General features: G+C 54.3%; 1 protein-coding gene across 1 annotated transcript in view; it reads right to left on the bottom strand.

Annotated features, from left to right (window-relative positions):
* Positions 1–26309, bottom strand: part of IGF2R (insulin like growth factor 2 receptor) — a 101460-nt gene that overhangs the window by 31175 nt on the left and 43976 nt on the right. The window contains exons 11-24 of the mRNA XM_043456983.1: positions 20913–21077; positions 18286–18426; positions 16546–16689; positions 15353–15490; positions 14396–14543; positions 13719–13896; positions 12952–13067; positions 12360–12528; positions 10588–10767; positions 8153–8254; positions 6921–7022; positions 3929–4124; positions 897–1067; positions 3–146 (exon numbers count right to left, since the gene is read on the bottom strand). Of these exons, the coding sequence (XP_043312918.1) occupies positions 3–146; positions 897–1067; positions 3929–4124; positions 6921–7022; positions 8153–8254; positions 10588–10767; positions 12360–12528; positions 12952–13067; positions 13719–13896; positions 14396–14543; positions 15353–15490; positions 16546–16689; positions 18286–18426; positions 20913–21077 (2094 nt within the window). The remainder of the gene's footprint in view (positions 1–2; positions 147–896; positions 1068–3928; positions 4125–6920; positions 7023–8152; positions 8255–10587; positions 10768–12359; positions 12529–12951; positions 13068–13718; positions 13897–14395; positions 14544–15352; positions 15491–16545; positions 16690–18285; positions 18427–20912; positions 21078–26309) is intronic.

Here is a 26309-nt window from a genome sequence, read left to right as displayed (position 1 = left end):
ACCGTGGCAGCCGGGAATGTACGGAAGAGGTGTGCACACGCTTAGGTAGAAGGTCCTCTTTTTCCCCTCGTCGAACGTGTCAACCGCAGTCCAGGGCTTCCTGGCTTTGCTCAGGCCGCTGAGATCATACTCGTTCCCGGCGGAGTCTGAAACGCACAGAAGTGCTGCAGAATCCTGCCTTCCTGGCAGCCCTGGGCACCACCTTTCAACCCCACAGGCCAAGGATGCAGAAACTCAACACTCGTAACAGAAATGAGTCCCACAGGAGGCCAACAGGCATCTCCTGCAGAGACATGCACCAGCCCTGAAGCTCAAAACTGCCGTGACCGCACTTCCCGGGCAGGGCCCGTGGGTGAGACTTGGAGCTCCCGATGCAGAGTTCGATCCCTGGGCAGGGAACTAAGATCCCACATGCTACGTGGCACAGTCAACACTTTTTTACAAGTCAAAAAACTTTAATTAAAAAAAAGTTTAGTGATTCCTGATTTTAAAAATTCCTTTTAATTCAAAAACAAAAACAAACAAATAGGCTATAACAACACAGCACCATGGCTGGGGAGGTGGGGGCTGCCACGAAGAGTGAGGACCCATCTCAGAGCCGGGGCTCCTTTCAGAGCTTTAGCCTTATTCTCTTCTTCTCCCTCCAGTCAGAAGCGCCAACAGTGCACTTGATGTTTTCCCCCTAGTTTTCTTCTCTGTCCTTAAGCAGCTTCTGATCCCAAACAAGAGCTCAAAACTGTGAACCCAGATTCGTTTCAAGAGAAGTTTTACAACTCTAGGCGTCATTCAAGGGACACATGTAACACAAATGCCATGCTGCCTGTAAAATAAAACACAGGCACACACACACATCCATATGCTCACATGCACGCACACACACTTCCGGCCGGTCTCACCTGTGACTTGGCAATCTACTGGAGAAGGCACACAGGCCAGCGCAGTTTCAAACTCGAAGAACGTGTCCCGGATGCCCAGGCGAGAGTCGATGTCCTGGTGCAGGAACCTGAGCATCCCAGGGTAAACGTCGTCGTTGCAGATGAAACGTAAGACGAAGGTGTCAGCCCTCCCTGGGAACAGAAGGCCAGACTGTTGAGAAACAGCAGGGACCACAGCGTGGCCAGTCACGTGTGGGGCACCGGGACAAAGTGCCCAGACATGAGCCTCCAGGCCATCTGCTAAGACAGTGTCACGGCACCCGATCTGTTCCAGGGACCTGAGCTATGAAGACTTCACACTCACTGGGACAGTGACCCTCGTAAGGCAGGTTCACACCATAAACACAGTGTCTTGGCATTTCTTCTATTCTAAGAAGGATGAGAGTGCTACATCCATTTATCCACCAAACACTAGAAAACCATCACTCTCCTACAAGGGCTTATTCAATAATATTTACTAAGTTCCTACTACACACAGGAGTGAGAGAAACAGAGGAAAACCGCTCTCTGGGAGCTGACCCTCAAGGCTGCTCAGCGCCCCGACAGTGAGCAGACTTCACGCAGCCTCAGCAAGCCAGATGGAAATGCAGGAAGACACAGCAGGCCGGGGCTGAGAAACCCCAGGGCTTGGGGGTGGAGGGCTCACCGGAAGGTGCCATCTGAGCCCAACCCTGAAGAAGGGAAGAAACGACCCGCCTGGCTGTCTAGAGCAGAGGCTGCTGTGAGCAGCGGGAAACACCAAGGATGAGGCTCAGATGGGGAGGGTGGGCCTTCCTGGTTGAGGGGCAGGAGGTCGGAGGGGCCCGAGCGAGGAGCAGTGGGGGTCCCATGGCCACTGGACAGGCCCAGCTGCTGCTCTGGGCACACGGGGAACCCCCCGGCAGGGGGGGGGTGGTCTGAGCTGGGAGCAATACAACCCAACAGTTCAAACATCACTTGACTTGCGGAGCCGAGCACAGACCGCTGGGGAGGTGGGCAGGGAGGAAGCGGAGATGGCACCGTCAATACAGAGGCTCCTGCGGGGAGGGGACCACGTGGGCAGAGGCTCCACGGACGGAAGAACCCTGGAGTCATTACCATTTTACTGAGTCCCGCAGTGGTCCCCAGAGATGCCTGGTTTTCACAGGAGGAAACTGAAGCAGAGGGAGAGGGAGGGACAAGCCTGGAGCAACACAGCTCTAAGGTCAGACGTGTGCTGCACCCCTGGGGGCTGCTGGCGCCTGGATCCCAACCCAGCAGACAAATGTCAGCGGCTGTCAGCCACACGACCACACTGATAACCCCGCAAGAGACACGGGGTCGTTTTCCAAATTAGGCTAAAATATATATATGTCTATATACACACACATGCACATAAATGTCTAATCTAGTTCATTATTAAACAGTGGGGTCATTTTCCAAATTAGGACAAAAAAAAGGATACATAAATGCCTAATCTATTCCATTTTTAAACAGTACTCTGGAACTGGAAATGAAGAGAATTATAAACAAGACTGAAGGGACCGCTCTGATGGTCTGATGGTTAAGATTCTGAGCTTCCACCGCAGGGGGAATGCATTCAACCCCTGACTGGGGAACTAAGACCCCATGTACCACACAGGGTGGCCAAAAAATTTTTTTAATAAAATATTAATAAAACACAAAAGTGAAGCACATTTCTTTTTTGATATCGAGGTGAGCAAGCAGCTGACCCTTTGGACCCAGAGGTGCAGAACTTTATATCTGTAAAGCAAAGGATTCCTATCCCTCTGGGCTCTGCGAACAGATTAAAATCATCCGTCTGTGTCCAAATCCTCCCCAACAAATGAGGCACAATGAGAGCAATTCCCTTTTTAGGCCAACCCTTCGCAGACCTGACAGCAGCCCACAGACCCACGTCTTCTGTCCTCGAAGTTAAGAAGACCCCTGATTTTTAATCCCCTTCCCAGGAATCCTGAAATCAGCCTTTCAACACCCTAGGAGTCCTCTTCCCGGCGTGTTAATGCATCTGTCAGCTAGAGGCAAGGTGCACGGCACGAGCTGATGACTGCAGACTGGCAGAGCCATCCCCACCCCCTTGGGGATCCCGGCTCCCTCTGACACGGCCTCAGACGGCCCCCATATTTTGGGCACCAGACATCACATGACCGCCCCTTCCCGAGCCCACACCGGCGCAGTGAGAAGTGCGCAGGTCCAGAAGTCAGACCACGTGGGTTCTGACCTCAGCTGTGCTCATCACCAGCTATGTGACCGTGGGCTGTGTGTGTGTGGCTGCACCTCTGGGGGCCTCCGATCCGCAATGCTGAATAAATGTGTCCATTGGCAGAGCCAGGATTTGAAGCAAGAGACCTGGCTCCCAGTACTGGCTCTCTCTCCAGGGCGTGAGGCCTTCTGGGCCTTCATCACCTGGGACGCCAGGAGGTGGCTAAGAAGGGCATAAGCCAAGATGTGAGGTGCCCGGGATTGGCGGAAAACGAAGCGGCTCAGCACACACAGGGCCTCCACGTGGGACCGGCACGCGTGCACGGTAGCTGCCACTCCACCACCACCGTCCCCCGGGGCGCTCACACTCAGCGTCACACCTGATGACGCCACAACGGCAACTCTGCTTATTATTGTTGCTTAACTCACAGCTGCAGGAAGGAACAGAAATGAGAACCCAATAAAGATGGCAAAACTGTATTATCTTCACCCATCACTTAAATATCTGAAAAACGGGGGGCAAGAGGCCGAGTGAACACTTCCCTGCTAGAGGAGCCGCTGGAGGTGCTGGTGGAAGATGTTAGGGGTTGCAGGTGTGGACAGAACCCAGTAGTCTGGGACCCTCCAGCTGCAGAATGCAGTCAGGGGCCGGGAGAACACCCTGGAGGCCAGGCACGCGCGGTGCACGTGAGGCCAGAGGGCAGCTGGACCCTGAGTGTCTACAGACGCGTGCGTTCCTCTCGGAAAGGTCGAGAGTCACAAAACCGCCAGGACGCTAGTGAGTCGCAAAAGCAAGAGGGATCTGAGCTCACCGTTGGGGTGGGAAGGAAGCCCCGCGTAGGTCAGGGTTATAAAGCCCTCGGTGGACAGCTGCAGGTTCTTCTCCAGGCCCACCAGCCTGCTTGGCTTCAGGTTCTTCAGGTCGCCCGTCTGGCTTTCTGCCTCGCAGCCGGAAGCTGGCTTCCCGTCCAGGGTGCCGCAAGCGGGCATCTCACCGCACACATTCAACTGCAGGCCAGGGGGTGAGATCAACACACCAGCTCAGGCTGCGCGACCCGCCGTAGACACAACCCCACAAGGCAAACCCTGCCCCGACCCCGCAAAGCAAACCCTGCCTTGCCAAACGGCTGTTACCCTTCAATATCATGCAAAGGACCAGCCTGCCGCGTCTGGGCAAGTAAATCCTAAAGCTAGTACATAAGGCAAAAATCAAAGCCCAAACAGCAATGTCTATAAACTGTCTCTAATGGTTTATTCAGACAGCCCTGTATCTTTAAATGTATGAGACACACTGCATGCAACAATACAGAATGTTACAGTATTTTCGATTGTAATAGGAGAAGCAGGTATGGTGGAAGTCACATTAATTAAAAAGTAAATATAATGGGATACCCCTGGTTTTTTTTTGTTTAAATAAAAGGCTTTTATTGTGCAAAAACCTTTTTTATGCTCTGAAAAACTGTTTTAAATATTCTGAAATTCTGGAAAAACCTTTCTATGGCTTTATGAAGTCACATATAAATGTGATATATGTGAATACACATATGTGTATTACATATATGTGAATACACATATGTATAATACACATAATTCGTTTCATTTAGAAAAAGTATAGGTAAGCTTTGCCAACATGATCAAGTCCCACACGTTCCTAACCTGCTGAATACTAATCTAACAATCCTCCTGAAAATTCTTGCTCTAAGTTTCCACTGTAAACTTACACTGTGAGATACAACACAGAAAACTGTACGTTACTTAATCTTTTATCCAGTTCCCTTTTGTGTAATGATTTATCCACTTACACTAGATAGAAACTATCATTCAGTTATATACTAGCAGACATTTTAGAAATGATTCATCATTGTCAAAAAAATTAATTAATATTTGATTTTTCTCCCCAAACCTGAATTTTTAGAATACAAATCTAAACGTGATTAGATGCATCCAAATTTGGAAAAAGTAGATACCCTGTATTTCTTTCTTAATTTATTTCTAATTGGAGGATAATGGCTTTACAGTCCTGTGTTGGCCCTGTATCTCTCGAAGCTACCAACACTGTTCCATTTAAAGCCAGAAGTTGACAGAATGGAGCGGAACTCGCTCTTGGGTGTGAGACATGGACAGACTTCTCTATCACGGGTCAGTGTTTATGGACAATGTACACAAAGTTAAGATCTCCGTACACAAAGTGTCTTTCCTTAAGATCACAGTTTCCTATCTAAGAAACGGCCGTGGAGGAACACACCCAGGCCGACGGCCAGCAGCCACGCAGCCCGCAGGAGGACACGTGGCGGGCCAGCCCTGCAGGGCCAGGTGCCAGGACGCCACGCCAAGCAGCCGGCCGGTGGGCGGTGCTGCCGGGGGCCCTTCTGGCAGCACAAAGCCCAGCGCCCTGGCTCCCGGGAGCCTGGTCACCCCACCACGACCGTCATCTGGAGCCTGTCCCTGTTGCCTGCAACCCCTCAGCCGTCACCTCCTCCTGCCCACCCCCCCACCCCCAGTCACTGCACAGAAGGAGCCTTTCTGGTTGGTTCTCCGTCGGATCGCCTCTTCCAGCATGGCCCCTACAGAGGTCATCTTTTCTGGCATGTTCTTCTAGGGTCACCTCCTCGGGCAAGTCCTCCAAGGGACTCGCCTCTTCTGACGGGCCCCCAACGGGCTCCACCTTGAAGCTCCTGTCTGAGTCTCACACTCACACAGGCAGCCAAACACACTGCACTCACCTACGACAACCTGTCCCGAGCCAAACTCTGGGGCTAGCGACCTCTGAGAGGGGGTGGGGAAGGGAGGGGCCACGAGCACCATGCCGCTGGCTGACAAGCCCGCCCCATGTCGGTGACGGGCCCCATCGGGGGTCTCCAGGCTCCGGCGCAACCTGCACGCCCTCCCACATGCGCTGTGCCTACAATGCCCCCTCTGTTTCGGTTTTATGACCGTCTCATCCCAGCTTCCTGCTTTCAAAGGTTAGTCTCTCCTTCCAATGTGGATTCTGCTAGAAAATGTTAAACCGAAATACAGAATTTGAAAAAGCTCTTTGCCAGCAGCGCTTCGTGAAAATCAAAGTCGCCCAGTCACGTCCGACTCTTTGCGATCCCATGGAATTCTCCAGGCCAGAATACTTGAGTGGGTAGGCTTTCCCTTCTCCAGGGGACCTTCCCAACCCAGGGATGGAACCCAGGCCTCCCGCCTTGCAGAAGGATTCTTTACCAGCTGAGCCACCAGGGAAGCCCTTAGCTTATAATGGAACACAGTAAGTGGAGTTTCTCCTCTTTGCTGCTCCAGACACACTGCCAGGGCCGCCCATGAAGGAAGGGCTGTCCGAAGATTCCGGAGCATGCCATCAGCCCGTCTCCCTTTTACAGGTGGGCATGATCACCATTTCCTCTTGACCCGGGGCTCAAAACCCCAGTGGGCATGAGAACCAGCCGGGGCCTTGTCAAAAGAGCCTGCTGGGCCCCACCCCCGAGATGCTGCCCTGGCCACAAGTTCCCAGGCCACGTGCATGCTGCTGGCTAGGGACCACCACGCCAGACGCAGGGCCAGAACCAGGAGCAGCCAACGATGTTCTGTTCCTAGTTCCCATCTGCAGAGCAGGAGGGGCAAGGGTTTCACCTCATCTCCCCTTACACTTGGACTTCTTGTCTCCTCCTGGGTGAGGGCTACCATCCATGCCCTGGGCAGCTCCTAAGGACACCTGCCTCCCCTGTCACGAGATGAGGGTGAGCTCCACACCTCCTCCCATCCTTCCAAGGCAAATCAAGAGTGCACCCAAGGCAAATCAAGAGTGCACCCCGCAAGTCTTACCACAAACGTCTTGCCGATGCCCGAGGCAATGTATCCTTGGGAGTTGTTCAGTGGGTTCAGGTCAAACACGTACCCGCTGTTGGGGTCCCTGATGGAGCAGGCCTGCGGGAACGAAAGGGGCAAAGAGGCACATTCAAGCCCGGTCCCGGAGGACATGGCAGGGACAGAGCATCGCCCACGCCTGCCTGGCACTGACCCCGTCGGAGAAGCGGCCCCGGGCGAGCTCACAGTGCCTTGTGGTGCTGCGCCCGAGGCGCCCCAGGTGGGACAGCAGCTCAGAGATGCCACCCTCACCTGAGCCCCCAAGACTGCTGCATTCACCCAAACAAGACCTCGGCTGAGCCCCAAGGAAAAGTGAGGAACCATAAGTGAAGTGAAAGCCGCTCAGTCGAGTCCGACTCTTTGCAATCCCATGGATTATACAGTCCATGGAATTCTCCAGGCCAGAACACTGGAGTAGCCTTTCCCTTCTCCAGGGGATCTTCCTGACCCAGGAATCGAACCCAGGTCTCCCGCACTGCAGGCAGATTCTTTACCAACTGAGCTATCAGGGAAGCCCAAATCAGAGACAGACCCATGAGAGATCCACAAATAACTCCCTGTCTCTCCTCCTCATCTAGGAGGTGCAGTGCGCCCCCTTCCCCGTGTCTTCTTCCCGCCCCGCCCACCCTACGCAGAGAATGGCGCGGCGGCTTCAGAAACCACTGGGCGGGGGCCGCAGGCTCCCCGCCCCCCACATCCTCCCGAGCCCCACGAGCCCGGGACCCCGTGCTGGGCACATTCCTCTGGGTGAGCTCTGCCACCCGGAGGAGACCTGAAAAGGCAGGTGAGGACAGCGGGCAGGCCAGAGGCAGGGGTGTGGCTGGCGTCAGAGCGTGAAAACCTCAAGCGACACGTGAGCCCACACAGGCCGTATACTACGGCCAAGGGGGCGCCGACGTGTCCCGGGTGTGGCCGTAGTGTTAAATTAAGCCTCCAACCCGAGCGGCAGAGCGCCCCGGGGCCCCCAAGAGGCCAGGGGGACTGCGGGAGGGAGGGAGAGAGAGGGTGGAGGCTGGGAAACGGGGGAGCAGAAGGGAAGTCCTGGTTCTCATCCCAGGCCGGGAGGTGGGCCAGGGCAGAGGGTGGGGAACACGGGACCCCTTCCAAACGCCAGCTGTCCAGGCAGGGAGTAGGGGGAGGGAGGGAGGGGCCGGGGCAGCGCGGTCAGGGGCCTGGGACCGCACCCGTACCTGGTCTGTGTCCACGGTGACTCGGATGGGACAGGCTGCCTCCGTGTTCCACAGGAAGCTGACCACGCACTCCCAGTTGAGAGAAAATATGGGATGGGTTTGCTGAAAGGCCAAATCCGGGATACAAGTCAACTCGAGGCCATGAAACACGCTCAAACCACCAGAACACTAGGTGGATGACAAAGAACGAGTTCAAGTCCGTGGACTAACATACAGGGAGTGGGTGAGGAGCTTAACCTGCCTCATCTGACGACGACGTCATCCTTCCTACTAAGGAGACTGTTCTCTCTTACATGTGAATGCCAGTGAATCTACCTGGGGAGGTCACACCAAGAGTAAATGGTAGAACTGGGATCCAAATCTGGGTCAGAGTCCGAGACTGTGCTTTTAAACACCATTCTACACCCAGAGTCGGACTATAAAGAAAGCTGAGCACCAAAGAATTGATGCTTTTGAACTGTGGTGTTGGAGAAGACTCTTGAGAGTCCCTTGGACTGCAAGGAGTTCCAACCAGTCCACCCTAAAGGAGATCAGTCCTGGGTGTTCATTGGAAGGACTGATGTTGAAGCTGAAACTCCAATACTTTGGCCATCTGATGAAAAGAGCTGACTCATTTGAAAAGACCCTGATGCGGGGAAAGACTGAGGGCAGGAGGAGAAGTGGACGACAGAGGATGAGATGGTCGGATGGCATCACTGACTCAATGGACCTGAGTTTTAGTGAACTCCAGGAACTGGTGATGGACAGGGAGGCCTGGCCTGCTGTGGTCCATGGGGTCACAAAGAGTCGGACACGACTGAGCGTCTGAACTACACCCAGACACAGAACAGCGAGGCCCCCGGACCAGGTGCGCACGAGCGCGGCCACGTGACTGCGCCTCAGGCAAGGCTGGCTGACGGGGTGGGGTGTGCTCGACCGGCGGCCGCACCAGCTCCCACACGGGTACAGCCTCCACGGCCAGCTGGACACCAGGGGTGTGATGAGCACTTCCCCAGTGAGCCTCGGGGCGGGGCCTCCACCCGCCCTCTGTGACAGGTGAGGACACGGGGGCGGGGGGGGCACAGAGGAGCTGAGCAGCCCGCTCAGATGCGCGGGGGAAGGGGACACAGCCACTGGCCCCCACGCCCCCCCGCCCTCTTAGCTGCGGCATCACCCACGGTGAACGGCAAACACGCCCGTCCCTGCGGGCCCACCACGTGGCTGTGAGAAGCCCCAGGGGAACCGCAGCACCCCCGGGGACGTGGCTCTCCATTTGCTCTGTGTGGACCAGTGCTGAGGGATACACTAACAGCGTGAAATCGCTGTGAAAACTGAAAAACACCGTCCGAATAGGATGACACAGGGAAGCTGAAAAAATAAGGGTCTGAGAGGGTTTCCTGGAACTGTCCAGTATCTCCACCACAAAGAGATTCCAGAGAGGGGAGGGGAGGGGGACGAGGCCCAGCAGAGGGGACAGAGGGCCCCAGGGTGGGGTTCGAAGGGGCCCTGGAGGCGGCCAGCAAGGTCCCAGCTGCTCAGCCAGCATTCCTTCCTGGCGCTGAGAGCAGAACTCGGGAAGCCCAGCTCAGGCTTATCAGCGTGTGTTTATGGCTCAGCTATGTGACGCTTTGCTTGTACAAGCCTAGCTCGGCCCGTGAGCCTTTTCCTCCCCTTATCAGGCCAACTTTCTTAAGCTCTTAAGACGTGATCTCCTGGGAAAAAAATCGTGTGCTGGCAAAGGACAGAGAGAACTTGACATCTGTAAGATGACTAGGATGGGAGTGACGGAGCCCCCGCCTGCGAGGTGGAGTGGACACGCTGGGCCAGTGACACGTCCACCAAAATGAAGGACCCAGCAACTGACCCTTACGGAGCACCGCCAACCCTCGGAAATAATCTGTTTGACGATAAATGTGAACTCTATCATCCCCACTGCATGACCATCGAAGAGCTTGGTGACTGCTCAAAAAACATGTGATGCAATTATAAATGTCAAGCTCCAGGTTAAAAAATAAAAGCAGTTAGGTTTAGAATAACAGTGGACACGGTGGAAATGGACCCCGTGATGGATGCACAGCATTGTAACAGCATTAATGCCACTAAACTCTACGCCTAGAAATGGCTAAGACAGTAAATCTTGTGTTATACTGATGTATCTTCTACTACATTGGTTTTTAAAAACCAGCAGGGAGTGTATATAATGGGCGAAGTTAAGTGAGACAGAGAAAAAGAAATATCGTGAGACACCCCTTATATGCAGACAGACTCTAAAAAGAAATGACACAGTAAATGAACTTATTTACAAAAGAGAAATGGACTCGCAGACTTAAGAGAATGGCCCTGGCCTCCCCGAGTCTGTGGCACGCGGACCTCAAGCAGAACCAAGCAGGACCCGCAGCCCGTGCAGAGACAGAGGAGCCCGAGCAAGCGAGGCCGGCGCTGCCCCACCCCCTCACCAGGCTGCCGGTGGTGCAGACGAGGTGGATCCTGGTGGTGTAGGTGGTGCGCTTCTGGTCACTGGTGGTGCAGGCGGAGCCATTGACGTACTCCAAGAGCAGGCTGCCGCTGTCCTCCACCACGGGGCCCGTCTTCGCCACCCCCAGGTTGCTGATGGAGACGGTCTCAGAGTACGATCCCTGCAAACACGCGCGGCTGTTAGCTTTCCCCTTGGAGAGAGGACAACTGCGTCCTTCGTCACTGACACGGTGCGCGTTTTGTTACGCACGGCAGGTGGGCGGCTGTTAGCTTTCCCCCTCGAGAGAGGACAACTGCGTCCTTCGTCACTGACACGGTGGGCATTTCGTTACAGACGGCAGCTGGGTCCTACAGACTTGCCACCGATGCTGGATTAGCGAGTTCAGAACCACCATTCCTCCAAAGGAGGGAAACACAGACAGCCCTCGATACCCACAGGTTCTGCATCTGCAGAGTCAACCGACTTCAGGTGGAAAATACTCAGGGGAAAGAAATCCCAGAAAGCTCCAGAAAGCAAACCTTAAATTAGCCACCCGCGTCTACTAACACAGCACCTACACTGTGTCAAATACTGTAAGTAATCTGGAGAGAAATTACGGGGTGGACGTGCACCCGGGGACATGCAAACACTGACACTGCCCATCACGGACTTGCGCACCCTCGGGTTCTGGGTACCAGCCAGGATCCTAGAATCGATCCACTCCACACACCGAGGGACAACCCCTAGGGACATTTATCTCCCATAGACTGCGATCATGAAACCTCAAAACCCTGGCAGGCCCTTTCTATTTCACAAAAGTGAAAACGAGGTTCAGACATGTTAAGCAACCTATCCAAGGCCACTCCTCTCCCAGGCATTCGAGGAAGGACGAAGCCCGGTCCACGTGTGGCCAGGAGCCAAGAGCTTCCAGCACCGCACTGCCCGCCCCCTCCAGCCTCCATAGTCTGGACGTCTGGGTAGCAGAACCAAGACAAAAATGCAGAGCCACGCCAGGCCACTCTGCACACGTCCACAACAGACCATGAGAGCACCCGGGCACTGATTTAGGGGTTACAAATGAACAGCGGCAAGTAGACAAGCTTGCAAATACAGAATCTGTGAATAATGAGAGCAGACTGTCCTTGGAGGCCGCTGCTCCAACACAGAGCACACACGTGCCCAAGTGCACGCGAACACACCACCACGCTCCACTCAGCCAGCAGGGTGCGCCCATCAGCTTCCCTGAAAACACCTCTGAGCTGCCGTGTAACGGACCCCAGGGAAAGTACATCCCCCACACGCTGTTTACAAAGAAGCACACAGACGTCTTTATTTTAAGATGCACCATGTACAAGGCACCCAGGGGAGCGTTGCCGAGGTTCTGGCAGTGACTGCGTTCCATCGAATGACAGACTGCAGCCTGCATTCCGGGCACGAAGGGCTGGGGCTCGGATCTGACAAGCAGGCGTCCCCCTCTAATCAGTCCAGAAACAAGAACTCTCCTTGACAAACGTCTGCTGTTCAGAGTCACTTCCTCTGCCGAGAACCGTGAGCAGAGGCGGTCCCCCACACCCAGGGTTATTTGTTTTTTCATTTTAAATCTGAGTGATGACTCAAGTGTGATCGCATCTCTTGGGGGCAGGGGGGCAGGTGAGTTCACAGCGAGGCACCCCTTTCCACCTCAAGGGGCTTCTCAGCACGAGCTGGACCCACTCAGAGCCCCCCACTCTACCGCCAAGTCCCGGCTCGGGAGGGAGGGGCGGGCCGCCTCACCTGCTCGCCCTGGTACTTCATCTGACAGGCGGACGCGTAGCGGTCGCAGCCTGGCACCGGGTTGAGAGGGCGACACACGTTGATGTAGTACTTGCGCCACGTGTTGCGTGCCCCGCCGTTGTCCAGGGAGTACCAGTTGCCCCCGGGACCGCCCTCGGATTTCGCTAGCCTGAAAGGTCAAGGGGGAAACGCACGCTTTTTCCAGCCGACAGCTTTCGGCCCGATGATTCATTTCCAAGCGGTTAGAGAAATAAGAAGGGAAGGTACGCTGCCTATCAAACCCCCAGAAGCCAACCCCATTGCGCCTCCTCTCCAGCCTCACGAGACGCAGCCCTCTCTGCACACCTGGGACCACCTCCACACCGACAGGCATCGCTCTGAACGGCGCAGCTGAAGACAGAGGTTTTTGGTGGGCAAACACTAGCTGATCCTGCAGAGGCTCCCAGACCATTAGAATTCACGCTGCTTGGAGCTCCCCACCCTGGTCCTGCACGCGCTCTCACCAGCTCAAGGACATGCCCACCGGCAGGGCCTAAGCAACCTCGGCCCTAGCTGGACAGGGCCAGGCCGAGGGCAGGCGGGCCCGCCTCACCTGGAGAGGTCGTACTGGTCCAGTGTGACGGGGTCGGTCACGACGCACTCCAGCGGCTCCTCCGGGCAGGCGTAACTGGTGTACCACCGGAAGTTGTATGTAGAGTTATCTTCCTCCTAATCTCGGGACAAGGACAGGAACACGGGAGGGACGGCAGAGAAGAAGACTCGTTATACACAGCCAGCATTTTGAAAAAGGTGGGGCATTTTTTCCTAAGTAAGAATCGGAGGCAAGTTCATCTCCTTTGTCCATCCTCTCTCGTTCTATTAAAAGGAAGACTGCCCAGCAGCGAGTTAAGATGGAACCCTAGCCTCTGTTACGTGGGAACAAGGCAGCGCTGTTGATGCTTTTGTGTGGTTTGTACCCCAAACCAGCAGTGTCAAGGGCTGTGACTGAGGGTGGGATGGCCCCTGTTGCTCAGAAAATATACACTGCCCGTGTCCCCTGGCAAATCTAAAAGGATTAATTAAAATCAAAGGAGCTGAGGCTGTGCCCAGGAAACCAGGCTAATAATGGCTCTGCTTCTAAATAGAGGGCCCAAGACAGGATCCTGGATAAGTCCCGGGAAGCCAGACAACGTGACGGCTTCTCCCTGGGGACCATCCCAGCTCATGTGTCACCTACATCAGAACCTCCCTCGCTCCAGAAAAGTCACGAGCCCCGTCTTCACCCACTTTCTTCTCCTCCCCTGCCTTTACAAGACTGACAACCGCTTCCTCTTTGGCCCTGTCGCCGAGCAGACGCACATGTGCACCCGTGGCTCCCACCTGATACTCAGGGAAACCCACTCCGGCGTCTCGGTCACAGAGAAAGGTGATGAGCGTGGCTCTCGGCGTGCGCTTCTCGTCATTGTAGGGTGTGCCGTCCCTGTAGGTCAGCTGGATCATCCCGTCGTAATACGAAAGCTTACCGTTGCTGCGTCCCAAGTTCCAAAACTTCCTATCGCTAAAAGAAGCCGAGCGTTTCTCAGGAAAGATGGCAGGACCAGCGCTGAGCGATGCTGGGGCGCTGAAGGAGGGGCGCCGGGCCGCTGGGGGGGGGGGGTGGTTGCCAAGACCCCGGCGGCAAGATCTCCACACAGTGGGTGTGGGAAGGTGAACCCACTCCCACGCCGGACCCGGATCCACGGTCAGCACCACCGCTTTAAGGCCCAGCTCCCTTCACCTAAGCTAACGCTGCACTGAACTTGGAGAAGCAGGGGCACAGATCCCCCAGGCGGCCGGGAAGCGCTGACTGCACATAAGTGAAGGCCCCCCTCAACCCCGCACACCCACTTCCCATCCCGCCCCTCCTCTGGAAACTAAACGCCCTCAGTCCAGGCCCTCCCGAGGTTTAAAGGCGTGTCGGAGAAGGACACTGGCAGGCGGCAGACCTGTCCTGGAGGAGGACGTCTGCGCGCACAGGACACCCGAGGGAGCACCCGGGTCGCAGAGCGGTCACTTGCCTTTTGGAGATCTGACAGGCGCCCGAGTCGGGCGGGCAGATGCCCATGGACACTGGGCCGCACACGTTGATGTGGAACTCGTACTGGTCCGTCTGGACCCTGTAGGTGTCCTTCTTCTTCGTGAGAGGCGCCAAGTCAAAAGAAAACCCTAAGGAAGAACCAAAAGCACCCCAGGCGGTCAGAGCGTGGGGTGCAGGAGAGGCCGGCCCGGCCAGGACAGCCATCACCGACCTCCCCCCGGGGACAGGCCGCCTCCTCCTTCACCACCTCACCCCTTTCCGCCGCGTTCACCCAACGCCCGAGTCAGAGCCCACAGTTCCTGGCTGAATGAACCACCATTGTGTCGGAAGCGGGACCACAACCACGATACGATGACCTTGAAAAGGCTACAGTGGGTTTCACGGCCAGAAAGGCTCTCGGAACACCTTTTCAGACATGATTTATTTCCTGTGTTCCTTGGGTTTCACGATCAGGAAACCCACTTCAACTATGAATATCAGAGAGGTTTTTTTCATTATCTCAAATAAGCCTCAAAACACCAGATTTCCAGGGTTCTGGTCAAACAGTATTAACATACATTCTGAAGCAGGTTATCACCTCTGAAACACTCAATGAGAAAATGTTAGAAAACAAACAGTGGTGGCTCAGTGGTTAAGGATCTATCTGCCTGCTAATGTAGCAGACATGGGTTCGATCCCTGATCTGGGAAGATCCCATGTGCTGCGTTAACAGCTAAGCCCGTGCTGCACAACTACTGAAGCCCGTGCTCCTAGATAAAGCCCACACTCCAAAAGAGAAGCCACTGCAATGAGAAGCCCCCCACTCCCCCAAACCAGAGAAAAGCCTAAGTAGCAATGAAGATCCAGTGCAGCCAAAAAACAAACAACTAAAAAACAAACTAAAGCCAGCTGAAGCGGTCCCAAGAGAGGCTGCCCCACAGGGCACTCGGACACGCACCTGCCTGGGAGTCAAAGACCGTGCAGTTGTCCCCCTCGGTCCTGGAGAGCACGCAGGCCGCGGCTGTGTACCACTCAAACTCGTAGAAGCAGCCGTCAGCACTGGAGGTTGTCAGCACCGGGGGACTTTCTAAATCACCTGTTGATGGGGGTACACAGACTGGTCACTGATCCAGTCTCGAGAAGCTTCCACCGTTCTCAAAGCAGCTCTATAAATACTGATCTGAGGTCGCTAGAGTGGTCACACTGACAGGGACAGGACAAGGGTGGGGGTGAACTAGTGTTTAAAGGGGACACAGCTTCAGCTCGGGGGGATGAGCAAGTTCTGCAGATGGACGGTGGTATAAACGTACTTAACGCACCACGTGAACGTAAGGTGCTTAACGCCACTGAACTACGGTTAAAGGGGCGAATTTCATCTTATGTACGTTTTACAATTCCTTTACAATGGTAAACTTCATGTTATGTATATTTTACAATCTTAAAATTAAAAAAAAAAATACTGTCCCCAGTCCTTGAACTTATCTCACAGCCGGGAATTTATCCAAAGGAAATCTTCCAACAGGAGGCAGCGGGGACATGTCACAGCACAATTAATGCTGGAAACATGTTATTAATCCAACAATAGAGAAAAAAATTGAGTAAAAATAGTAAAACCAAGCCAGGAGCAACAAGGAAGTCCCGACAGATGATAAATGTGACCAAGGCACAGAAGGGCAGTCACGGAATGACGTGTTTTGAGAAACATAAAAAATGTGCAGATGTATATATAGATCCTGACCTCTGCAAAACAATGTAAACCTATAAATAAAGGCAGATCAAGAGGAGTATTTATTGTGTGCCCGCTGAGGTCACGGACGATGTTTTGAGCCGCTCATGATGTTCCCCCTCTGGAGGAAGTCAGGGGGCCCCACGGTCGGCCGGCACCAGGCCTAAGGAAGAGGAAGCCGTGCCGAGAGCATAACTCATCTGGAAAATTGCAACATGACCCCCTCGGACACCATATGGTTTCTCCATCTCTGGGCCGGTTTGGGGTGGGGGTGATCGAATCCAGAGGGGCCACCACAATGCTTCTGGACCTCAGCGCTCTACCGCGGCGCCCCGGCGGTGGCCGGGGAGAAACACAGAAAACAGAGAACCCCAGGCAGGAGCCCAGGAGACCCTGCGATTTTTGTGTTTGCTTTTCCTTCGTACCTGGTTTGCACATGAGTGTTATATTTGTTACTATTTTCTGGCCACCACCACACTCATCACCATCTGAGTAAAAGAGATGAATATGTCCTTTCTCTCTGGTGGGAGAAGAAATAAATCTGCCCAGATTTTTATTTCCATTCTTATCTAGAAAAGAGAAAAAAAAGGGGGAACAAAACATAAGACGTGATCAAAAGGAGTTAACGACGCAGACAAGGAGGTACTGAGGGGGAGCCGAGACCCCCAGGTGGGCGCTGGCCCCTTCCCCGGCCGAGCGAGCCTGCTCAGGACGGTCAGGGGGTCTCTAGACCTGAGCGACACATCTGACCGAGCAGGGGTGGCCTTGCTGAGGACCCCGAGGGCGCCTCCAGGAGGAGGAGGAGGAAAGTGCGAGAGTGACTCACAGCATCTTTCAAGGGCAGGGGAGGCAGACAGAAGCAGGAATGCCTGTCATGAGATCCTGGAAAATAACACCGTTCCCCCATTTAGGGGGGCCTCAGCTGCCCTGAGGCACAAGGTCATTTGAAACCGAGGGGGTAGCATTTGTCCCGTGACCAAAGCAGAAACTAAATCTGTTCAGGGGCCCAAGCAGGTGACCACTCAATTCTTGGTTCAGTGACTTTTACGATAAAGCACTGAAACTCTTGTCTCAAGTCCTTTCTTAAATAAAGGCAGGGACACGGCTGCTTAAAAAGACACACCGCCATTTCTGAAACCTGGGATAATTCCTAAAATCCAACCTGGGTTTTATATTTAAATTCACAATCCCTTATAACTCTACTCACTGCTCTGTGGGGACCTGAACGGGAAGGAAATCCAAAAAAGAGGGGACACATGTATACGTATATAGCTGATTCCCGTTGCTGATCAGCAGAAACAAACACAGCATTGTAAAACAACTGTGTGTGTGAGTCGCTCAGTTGTGTCTGCCTCTCTGTGACCCCATGGACTGCAGCCCGCCAGGCTCCTCTGTCCATGGGATTCTCCAGGCCAGAATACCGGGGTGGGTAGCTCTTCCCTTTTCCAGGGGATCGTCCTGACCCAGGGATTGAACCCGAGTCTCCTGCATTGCAGGCAGATTCTTTACCACCTAAGGTACCAAGGAACTAAAAAGCATCTGTACTCCAATAAAAAATTAATTAGAAAGTTAACAATTCACAGTCGCTTATCTAATGCTTGCAAAACAGATTCCAATTATTCTGCCTGTCGCTTTCCAGGTGAGTCTTAAGTAACATGTTTAAACACTTATATCCAATTGAGAAGCTGCGGCCAACACAGTTAAAAGCCAAGGGAACTCAAAGGGTCCATCCACTTCTCTCATGTAAGATTCCAAGAGTCCCCTTCCCCGGAAGCCATAATTCTTGAACAATTCCAGGCAGTACGGTCGTTAACAAATCAAAATCGGTTTTTTTATACAAGCACTGGCAGTTCTCTTCCTCGGGTTACAAGGTGAAAAGATAACCAAGTATTTTCCCACATGCTTCTTCCTGTCTCTAGTGAGCCCACATCAGAAGGCTTCCGCCTGCTTCAAGACGCCTGAGTGCCCCAGTTCCCTACATCTGAGTCATTAAACTCTCCTTTCCCTCCCATCCTTTATGCGCTGAACCCAGAGAGAGGAGGCTGTGCTGAACCACAGGAAGCTCGTCTTCATTCCCTCCAGGCTGCGTGCAGGCCGGCTCCGCCTGCTTCGGGGCCAGCGCTGCCTGCACGTGGGGGCGAGGCTCACCGCAGGGTACCACTCACCCACGGCACACACGGCCGCGTCTTCGGGGCAGCCCCGAGCCTGGCCTGTCTGCAGGACCCTGTGGCAGATGTTAATGAAGTAATGCTTCTTTTCTACTTCGCTCTGACTGCCATCCACGGCTTCCCAATTTTGTTCCAGTTCTGTAACCGAAAAAAAAAAAAAAAAAAGCTTTTTCTAAGCCCTAGGCAGTGATTGCTTTTTCGTGTGAGTCACACCATAGACAGTGATGAAGCGGAAGGTAAAGGCCCGTGATCACTAAACAACAGGCTCTCACAATCTGGACCCGGGCAGGCTGGAGGCACAGACATGGGACGGGGGGGTGGGGGTCATGAATCTCAGGCTTGTTTTGAACATGACTGTAGACAGTAACAAACCAGCCCCAAACAGCTCCTCAGAAGCGGCGGCTTACCGGCGCGACCTGAGGATTAAACAGCAGAAGTTCTCCCAAGCCCCAGAGTCTGAAATCAAAAAACTGAAAAGCAGAGCCCGGCGCCAGCCCTGGGACCTGGCAGGCACAGGCCACTGGTGACGCATCTGCCTCAAGACCGCAGATAAGGCAGACTCGGCCCGGGGCTTAGCACTCGGGGCCCCCAGAAGATAAACAAGACACGGGGGGCCCCTGAACTCAAAACCGTTCACGACCCAGTCATGTTTGAACAGAAAACATCCACAGAGGGAGAAGCAGCGGGGGCTGAGAGCAGAGAGCAAGTCAAAGGCGGACCAGCCCCAAACAGCCCCCGCAGACATGACTGAGGACTGGGAGGGAAAAAGGCTGTGCACACGGAGACGATGCTCCGGCCCAGACTGGAGTCGGGGGCTCACCGTGGAAACCCCCCAGCAGTCGGAGCACACCCCACTCACTACACAGGGCCGTCTGCAACCGGAAGCACCACTTGCTAAACAAAGATACACACAGTTCTGAGAGCTGTGGTGGGAGGGCTGAGGGGCCTTCAGGCAGGAGGACGTCTAACTACCAGGGAAGGACTTTGGCTCTCACTTCACAGCATCCTAATTATCTCGGTGCAAAGGCTACACAAAAAAACCCCTGGTCCCACAGAACTAGTTCAGTCCAGTTTAGTCGCTCAGTCGTGTCCAACTCTTTGCAACCCCATGGACGGCAGCACGCCAGGCCTCCCTGTCCACCACCAGCTCCCGGAGTTTACTCAAACTCATGTCCATTGAGTCGTTGATGCCATCCAACCATCTCATCCTGTCGTCCCCTTCTCCTCCCGCCTTCTATCTTTCCCAGCATCAGGGTCTTTTCAAATGAGTCAGTTCTTTGCATTAGGTGGCCAAAGGATTGGAGTTTCAGTTTCAACGTCAGTCCTTCCAAAGAATATTCAGGACTGATTATTCACGAGGACTGATTATTCACGGAACCAGAGAAGGGGGCCAAAGTCAGCTGAGCTTGAACGCATCTCTGCATCCTGCAGAGACCTTAGGCTGGGCCTTGGACAGAGGGATCGTTACCAAAAAAAAAAAAAAAAGCAAAGTGAAGAGAGGAATTGGAAAGCAGCACTCAGTTTACGGTGAGGAAAAACCGGGGAGGAGGAGGTGGGCAAGCTGCTCGAGTCAACGCAGCTGGACGCGGCCGCAGAGGCCTCACACCCGGGTGAGCAGAGGGGAGAGCCCTGCCCGCTCAGCAGACAGAAGGCCGGTCTCTCTGCCAGCCCACAGAAGGGAACCAGGGCCCCAGGCCCAACGCACAGAGGTGCTGAACCACAAGAGCACCGAGATGCTGACTCCCCGGGGAATCCACTGCCTGAGGGCATCTGTGATGGGGCTCGTGTTCCAAGACTGGCACCCACAACGGAGGGATCCTCCTTCCGTGAAACGGCCCTAAGCAGTGGGGGCTCAGAACACATGAGTCATCGCTCCCAGAGCAGCTGGTGATTATGCGACTTCAGGCCGCTCTGCCTGTCGCATGTGCTTTTCCACGAGACAGGCGGCTCTGCTGGTGCTGTGCTGACTCGCTCAGTCGTGTCTGACTCTTTGCCACCCCTGTGGACTGTAGCCCGCCAGGCTCCTCTGTCCATGGGGATTCTCCACACAAGAATACTGGAGTAGGTTGTCATGGCCTTCTCCAGCGGGATCTTCCCGACCCAGGGATGGAACCCACGTCTCTTAGGTCTCCTGCACGGGCAGCTGGGTTCCTTACCACTAGCACCACCTGGGAAGCCACATGCTGGCTGCAGGTATTCAACACAACTTGAACTATGTATACACTGTGAAATGACCACCTCAGTAGTGTAAACATTCATCACAAGAGCTAGCAATTTCTATGTGTGTGGTGAGAATTTTTAAGATCTATCTTCTCAGCAACAAGAGTTTAAAAAAAAAAAAAAAAAAACGAAAAGTTTCTAATCACAAAGCCCAGGGCCTGGCACGTGGAAGGCACTTGGTCATTTTTTTCACTGGACTGTGATAAGAGGAGCCCAAGGCCCTCCAACTGGGAAAAGTAACGCAGAACTCAGATTCAGATATCTCACCTCCCGAGTCAGTGTCGCCTCTGATAATTCACACTGCTCCGTGAGAAGGGAGGACAGGCCGGGATACGATCAGTTGACAGAGAGAACAGTGACAGCATTCCCCACCGTGCTGGTGGGGAGGGAGGCGAGCCTCCTACCTGAGTGCCGGGCCAGCGCCGACAGGTCAAAGCGCTGTTTCCCGTCGGAGACGCCGCACAGCAGGGCCTCCTTCTCGTGCACGCACGCGTACTTCGTGTCCCACGTGAAGAAGTAGGTGCAGTCCACCTCCCCGGTGAACACAGGGGCCCCTCTGCCGTTGTTACCTGTGTTGGGTCGAGAGGGAGACAGTGCCCACGATATGAGTGGCGCCAGGACGGCCCGACAGCATGCAGGACGGGACCCCCGGGGGCAGGCTGCAGACCAACAAGCTCAGGGCTCAGGGCCTAGAGGCCAGAGGGCCCCCAGACAAGAGCGTTTCAATCAGAAACCTCACGGGGCGGCCCTGTGCCCCTTTCATCTAAGCCGGATGGTCTCAACAGGACAGCAGTGTTTTCAACGGGTGTGAGCCCCCGGGAAGTGCTAGGCAGCTCATGGCCTGCGGTCAGCTTCCCACAGGCTCATAAACACCCTTTAAATCAGACCAGGGAGTCACTCCAGTTCCAGGACCGTCAAGGTCTTAACGATGTGCCTGTGAGCAGGACAGGTCCCCAGGGACTCGTCCCTAAAATGAGCGGAGAAGAGAGATAAGGTCTGATACGGTCTGGGTCTCCCCCCACCCCCAGCCGAAGGGCGCTCAGGTCTAGGAACCTCACTCCCAGAGGGGCCAGCATCCCAGATCCCGGGGACTCGGGCACGTGTGGGTCTCTAACATTGTCCTCCAATCCATCAGCCCTCCCTGTAAGCCAGTTTCCCTGGTCCACGTAGCCTGGGATTCTGCAAACTCTGTTGACTTTTCCCCAACGAGAAATTCTATCCCCTTGCCTTTCCGAGCTAGTGCGCTGCTGGCACGACAGCCGGTTTTCCACCCTTGATGGTTTAATAATCCTCCTCTGGACCTCCTGCACGACTTGCCTCTCTCAAGGTTTAGTGCCCTGAAGAGAACAATGTTCTAACGAAAAGGGAGATAATATTTCGCACCAAGGGTGAACGCTGCTTCAGTGGCAACTTCTGTTAAATCTGTAATAATATAAACATCGCAGCTGTAACACCAGCAACAGTGGCTAGCTGCACACGGAGCTCAAGCCAAGGTGGGCAGGGAGCTAAACCCGGCGTTCGCCACGCGGCTGGATGGCAAACGACATGCTCTGCGTTAAGTGCTTTGCATCCATTCGAGGATTTCATCCCTTCACGCCCTGTGGCATGGAGACTGTGTTAGCCCCGTTCTGGAGATGTAGGAGGGCTAAGTAGTTTGCCTATGGCTTCACAGCTAGAAAGCCAAAAATCAAACCCAGACGGTCTGGCCCCAGAGCCAGACTCAGAACCACAAGTACTTCCCTGTGCTACTGTGGGTTTTTTCTTTCTTCTGTTTTTCAGATTTTTTTTTTTTTGGAGTACCCTAAGCTGTTCTCCCTGAGAACCGGTGCCCCAACCTCCTTACCAACAACACACAGCTGGGCCGCCGCCCCCAGGTGGGGGCAGTGAAGCTCCCCCAGCTCTCAGCGCCCGCCCCCCAACCACCCGCAAGGTCCACGTGACTCCCCGCTGGATCAGTATTTCATCAGTATTTCAGGAATCAGAAAAGATTTGTGTTTCCTGAAAACCTGAGGCATTCAGAGTGTTTCTCTTTTACCAGGTAACTTCACAGACGATTAAATACCAATGGTATTGTGAATGGTTCTAGCATCATCCTCCTTTAGGAGCTAGGTTTGCATCTGAAATGCCCTAATGATCCACAGGGAGAGTCCATTTTAAGTAAAATTTAAATAACCACCGGCCTGCCCGCCCCTGACCTGCATTCTTATTTAACTCCTTGGAGAACTTTTGGAGAACAGAAAACTAGGACTCCTCACTACCAAAGCTATGTTGCTTTTATTTTCTGTTTGGTTGGTTTTAGGTTCAAACCCATAAAACTAGGTTCATTCTTACAATCCTTATACAGCTATTACAAACAAGTCGAATAATTTTAAAAATTAAAATAAATGACTTGTTCATTCAGACCACATGGCTTTTTAAAAACACAATGGCCTTGCCTCTAGGACCACTATCTTCCTACGGTTTCCACCCACCAGCGGGTGGAAGGGTGACTTTCTGTCATCTCTCCATCAATGCTCTCCACGCAATTCCGAAAGCGTCCTGGGTGTCCCACCTGCACAGGTTCCTTCCCGGCACACCCTTTATGGTTTGTGGCCTCCACAACCAGCTGGAGGCGAAGCGGACTCTCCCCTCTGTAGCCGGGGGCCGCCCCATCCCCCCCTGCCCCGACAAGAGACAGAGCTGCCCACTCGCCAGACCGGTTCAACCTTCTCTCCAGGCAACCACATTTCCTGCCTCCCTGACTTTGAAGTTGGGTCACTTCTCTTAGTTCTGGCCCATTAAAAAATAAAAAAACCTGCAGTTCCCATTCTGTGAGGAGTCCTGAGACCACGTCCACAGATGGCAGCAATACAGGGTGCAAAACGCACTTGTCTCCAAGTGACTGCACAGGGCAGAGCCCCCGGGACCTACACAGAAACTAAGTCTTCAGTGTGATAACTGGTCACTTGGATTTGTGGATGGTGTTTTACTAGCCCAGGCTAACGTAACTCCTCCCTGCAAAATAGTCTAATGTCCCTATTTGACAGGATCACCAATAATAAGACCTATTACATCAAACAAGATGTTAAGTTATTGAAACAAATGGTAAAGAAAATACATCGTGGATAAAGGAAGTAAACTTGTGCACCTCTGTGTCTTGAAAAGCAGGAAACCCTAGATTCATAAGCCTAAATAATTCCTGGAAATCCAAGTTGAACTATAAACCACCCTTCACAAGATTCCGTGGCCAATTAACACCCATTCAAACATGCAAAAAATACATTATTACATGTGCCCAATAGACACGAATCCACTAAGGACTTCCCTTCTCTAAGCTCTCTAAACTTAAAACTCAAATAAAGCAACAATGAAATAATTTCATACTATACACAGTAGAGTACATATAGTTAGCTCCAAATTACAGAGCTGGAAGGAGCCTTAAATATTTCATAACGCAACTCCAGTCTGAAACAGGCTCAAAGTCTCCCACAAAAACATCTAACAGTCTCTGGGTCGGGTCTCTGTGTCACCAGTCACAAGGAAATGAGCCTAGGAAGACACGTGTCTTCAGGACCAGAGCATTGCCGTTCACTTTGTCAGCTCTCTGGCACCAAGGTTACGTGAAGGAATGTCTTCTCTTGGAGTCGGGGTGCAGGGTTACGATCCATCGCTGATGAGATGGAGCGTATAAACATGGAGCAAATTTGGTAAAACATTAACGACTGTTTAGCCTGAGGGATAGGCATGTAAGTTTTCATCGTAATGTTCCTTCTACTTATAGATTCGAAAACTTTTCTAAGAAAAAGGAAAAAAAAAAAAAACGAATGACCTCTAACCGTTCTTCCAGTCTCCAGCCCACTTGGGCTCTCTAGCTTCCTGGCACGACTCCCGGGTCTTTCCTGGGAGTCCCTGACCAGGGGCCCTCCTCAACATCCTCCTGTGGTCTTCGGGGGTGATCATTCAATCCTCCCAACGTGCCCAGATGAGATCAGCGCATTCCCGACCACCTCGGCCAAGTCATTAATAAAAAGCGCAGACGGAGCGCGGCCGGAGGAGGCAGCGACGGGGCGGAGGGGGCCCCGGCCCACACAGGGCGCCCGCAGCAGAGCCGCCCAGCCGGCCGGGGTGGGGGCAGGCCGCCCGAGGGTCTGGGCAGGGGGCTGGGGGGCAAGGAGGAGGCTGCCTCTCCCAGGGGGCCCAGGCGGAGAAGAAGGGGTGGACTTCGCAGAGGGCCTCCTGAAGACCCAGAGGAGCTAGGGATGACGGCAGAGGGATGGAGAACCTGGGGAGGGCTGCGGGGCCTTCCAGCGGGAGGGAGACAGATCCAGAGGCCGCACCCAAGCCAGATGTGTGTCCCACCCCCACCCTCACCCCCACCCAGCCCCTGCACACTGGTTTCCGGACAGAGTCCAGACCCTCCACAGGACACACGAGATCCCCACAGTGCTCCACACTCTATTTAGCCAGGGTTGGGGCCTTCAGCTCTGACCTGCTCACAGCTACCCCAATCCCACCTCTGCATGAGCTGCTCCTCCTGCTATGAGCGTCAGCCCCCTCGGCCCCCGTCTTTGGAGTCTGGCTCACCACCCCCTCACTGTCCCGTAGGCCTTACCCACACAGCACCTCCTAGTCCTCAGGGGGACCCAGATACCAGCCCACTGACCTTGGAGCCTTCCTCCTGACACAGGCCCCCAGCGACAGGCCTTGCCGGGCGCCCCGACCCCGCCCGCATCACCCCGCACTGTGGTCCCCAGCGCCCTTCTCCCCAACTCTGGTCTGCACATGCCCAGAGCTCTCAGCCATCAAGGTGTCCCCAGGCCTCACAGACAGGAATCAATAAAACATGTTCGATGAAACAGAACACGACTCCAACGTGGAGACCAGGACACGCGTGAGGGGTGGGGGGCTGACAGACCACAAGCAAGGCCATGAACCATGGGGGGGGGGGGCGGCGGGTGGCCACAGGAACCGAGGGGCACCCTGACGCCCTCCCACCTGCTTCATGCCAGGTGAGTCTCTGCTTGCACCCCGGGGGCAAGTCACCCCCTCTCCTGCCCCCGTTCACCTTCAGACACCTGCCTCTAAAGCTCGGCTCCTGCCACGCACGGCTGACTCTCCCAGACCCCCGGGAAATCACGTAGGAACCTGCCCCGGGACCAGAAGGTTAAAACTCTTCCATGGGAACGTACAAAACAAACAGAGGGAGGAACCAGGGGCCCCTCGGGGTGGAGGGATGGGGTGAGCCGGCCGGCTATGCGGACAGGGCCGGACTCGGGCGGTTCCCAGACTGCAGCTCTGGGCTGAGGCCCGGCTGGCGTGCAGAGAAGCGGGGGGAGGGGGGATCACCGTTTGGGGGGCCCCAGAGGGGATGGCTCTCTGATGAGGGGGAGACCCCCATCACCTCTCAACAGACCCCAACCGCATGGAGGATCGCTAGAGTGGGAACAGACGTGCCAGTGGCATGGTGGCCTCGAGGGAGTTCTCAGCCGCTTAGAAAAGACTCAGTGTGTTAGTCACTCAGTCCTGTCCGACTCTTTGCAACCCCATGGACTGTAGCCCACCAGGCTCCTCTGTCCACGGGCTTCTCCAGGCAAGAATACTGGAGTGGGCTGCCATTCCCTTCTCCAGGGGATCTTCCCAACCCAGGGATGGAACCCAGGTCTCTGGCATTGCAGGCTGACTCTTTACCAGCTGAGCCGCCAGGGAAGCCCACCTACTCCACTTAAAGCCGCCCTGTGGCCTCTTGGAATCCCCGGAATCCAACCTCGATAGCAGGGCGACCGCTGCAGAAAGGTTGACCTAGAAACTCGATTCCTGGAAGC

The sequence above is a fragment of the Cervus canadensis genome, chromosome 33, assembly GCF_019320065.1.
Source record: "Cervus canadensis isolate Bull #8, Minnesota chromosome 33, ASM1932006v1, whole genome shotgun sequence".
NCBI lineage: Eukaryota > Metazoa > Chordata > Mammalia > Artiodactyla > Cervidae > Cervus > Cervus canadensis.
This window is presented reverse-complemented; position numbering and strand designations above follow the sequence as displayed.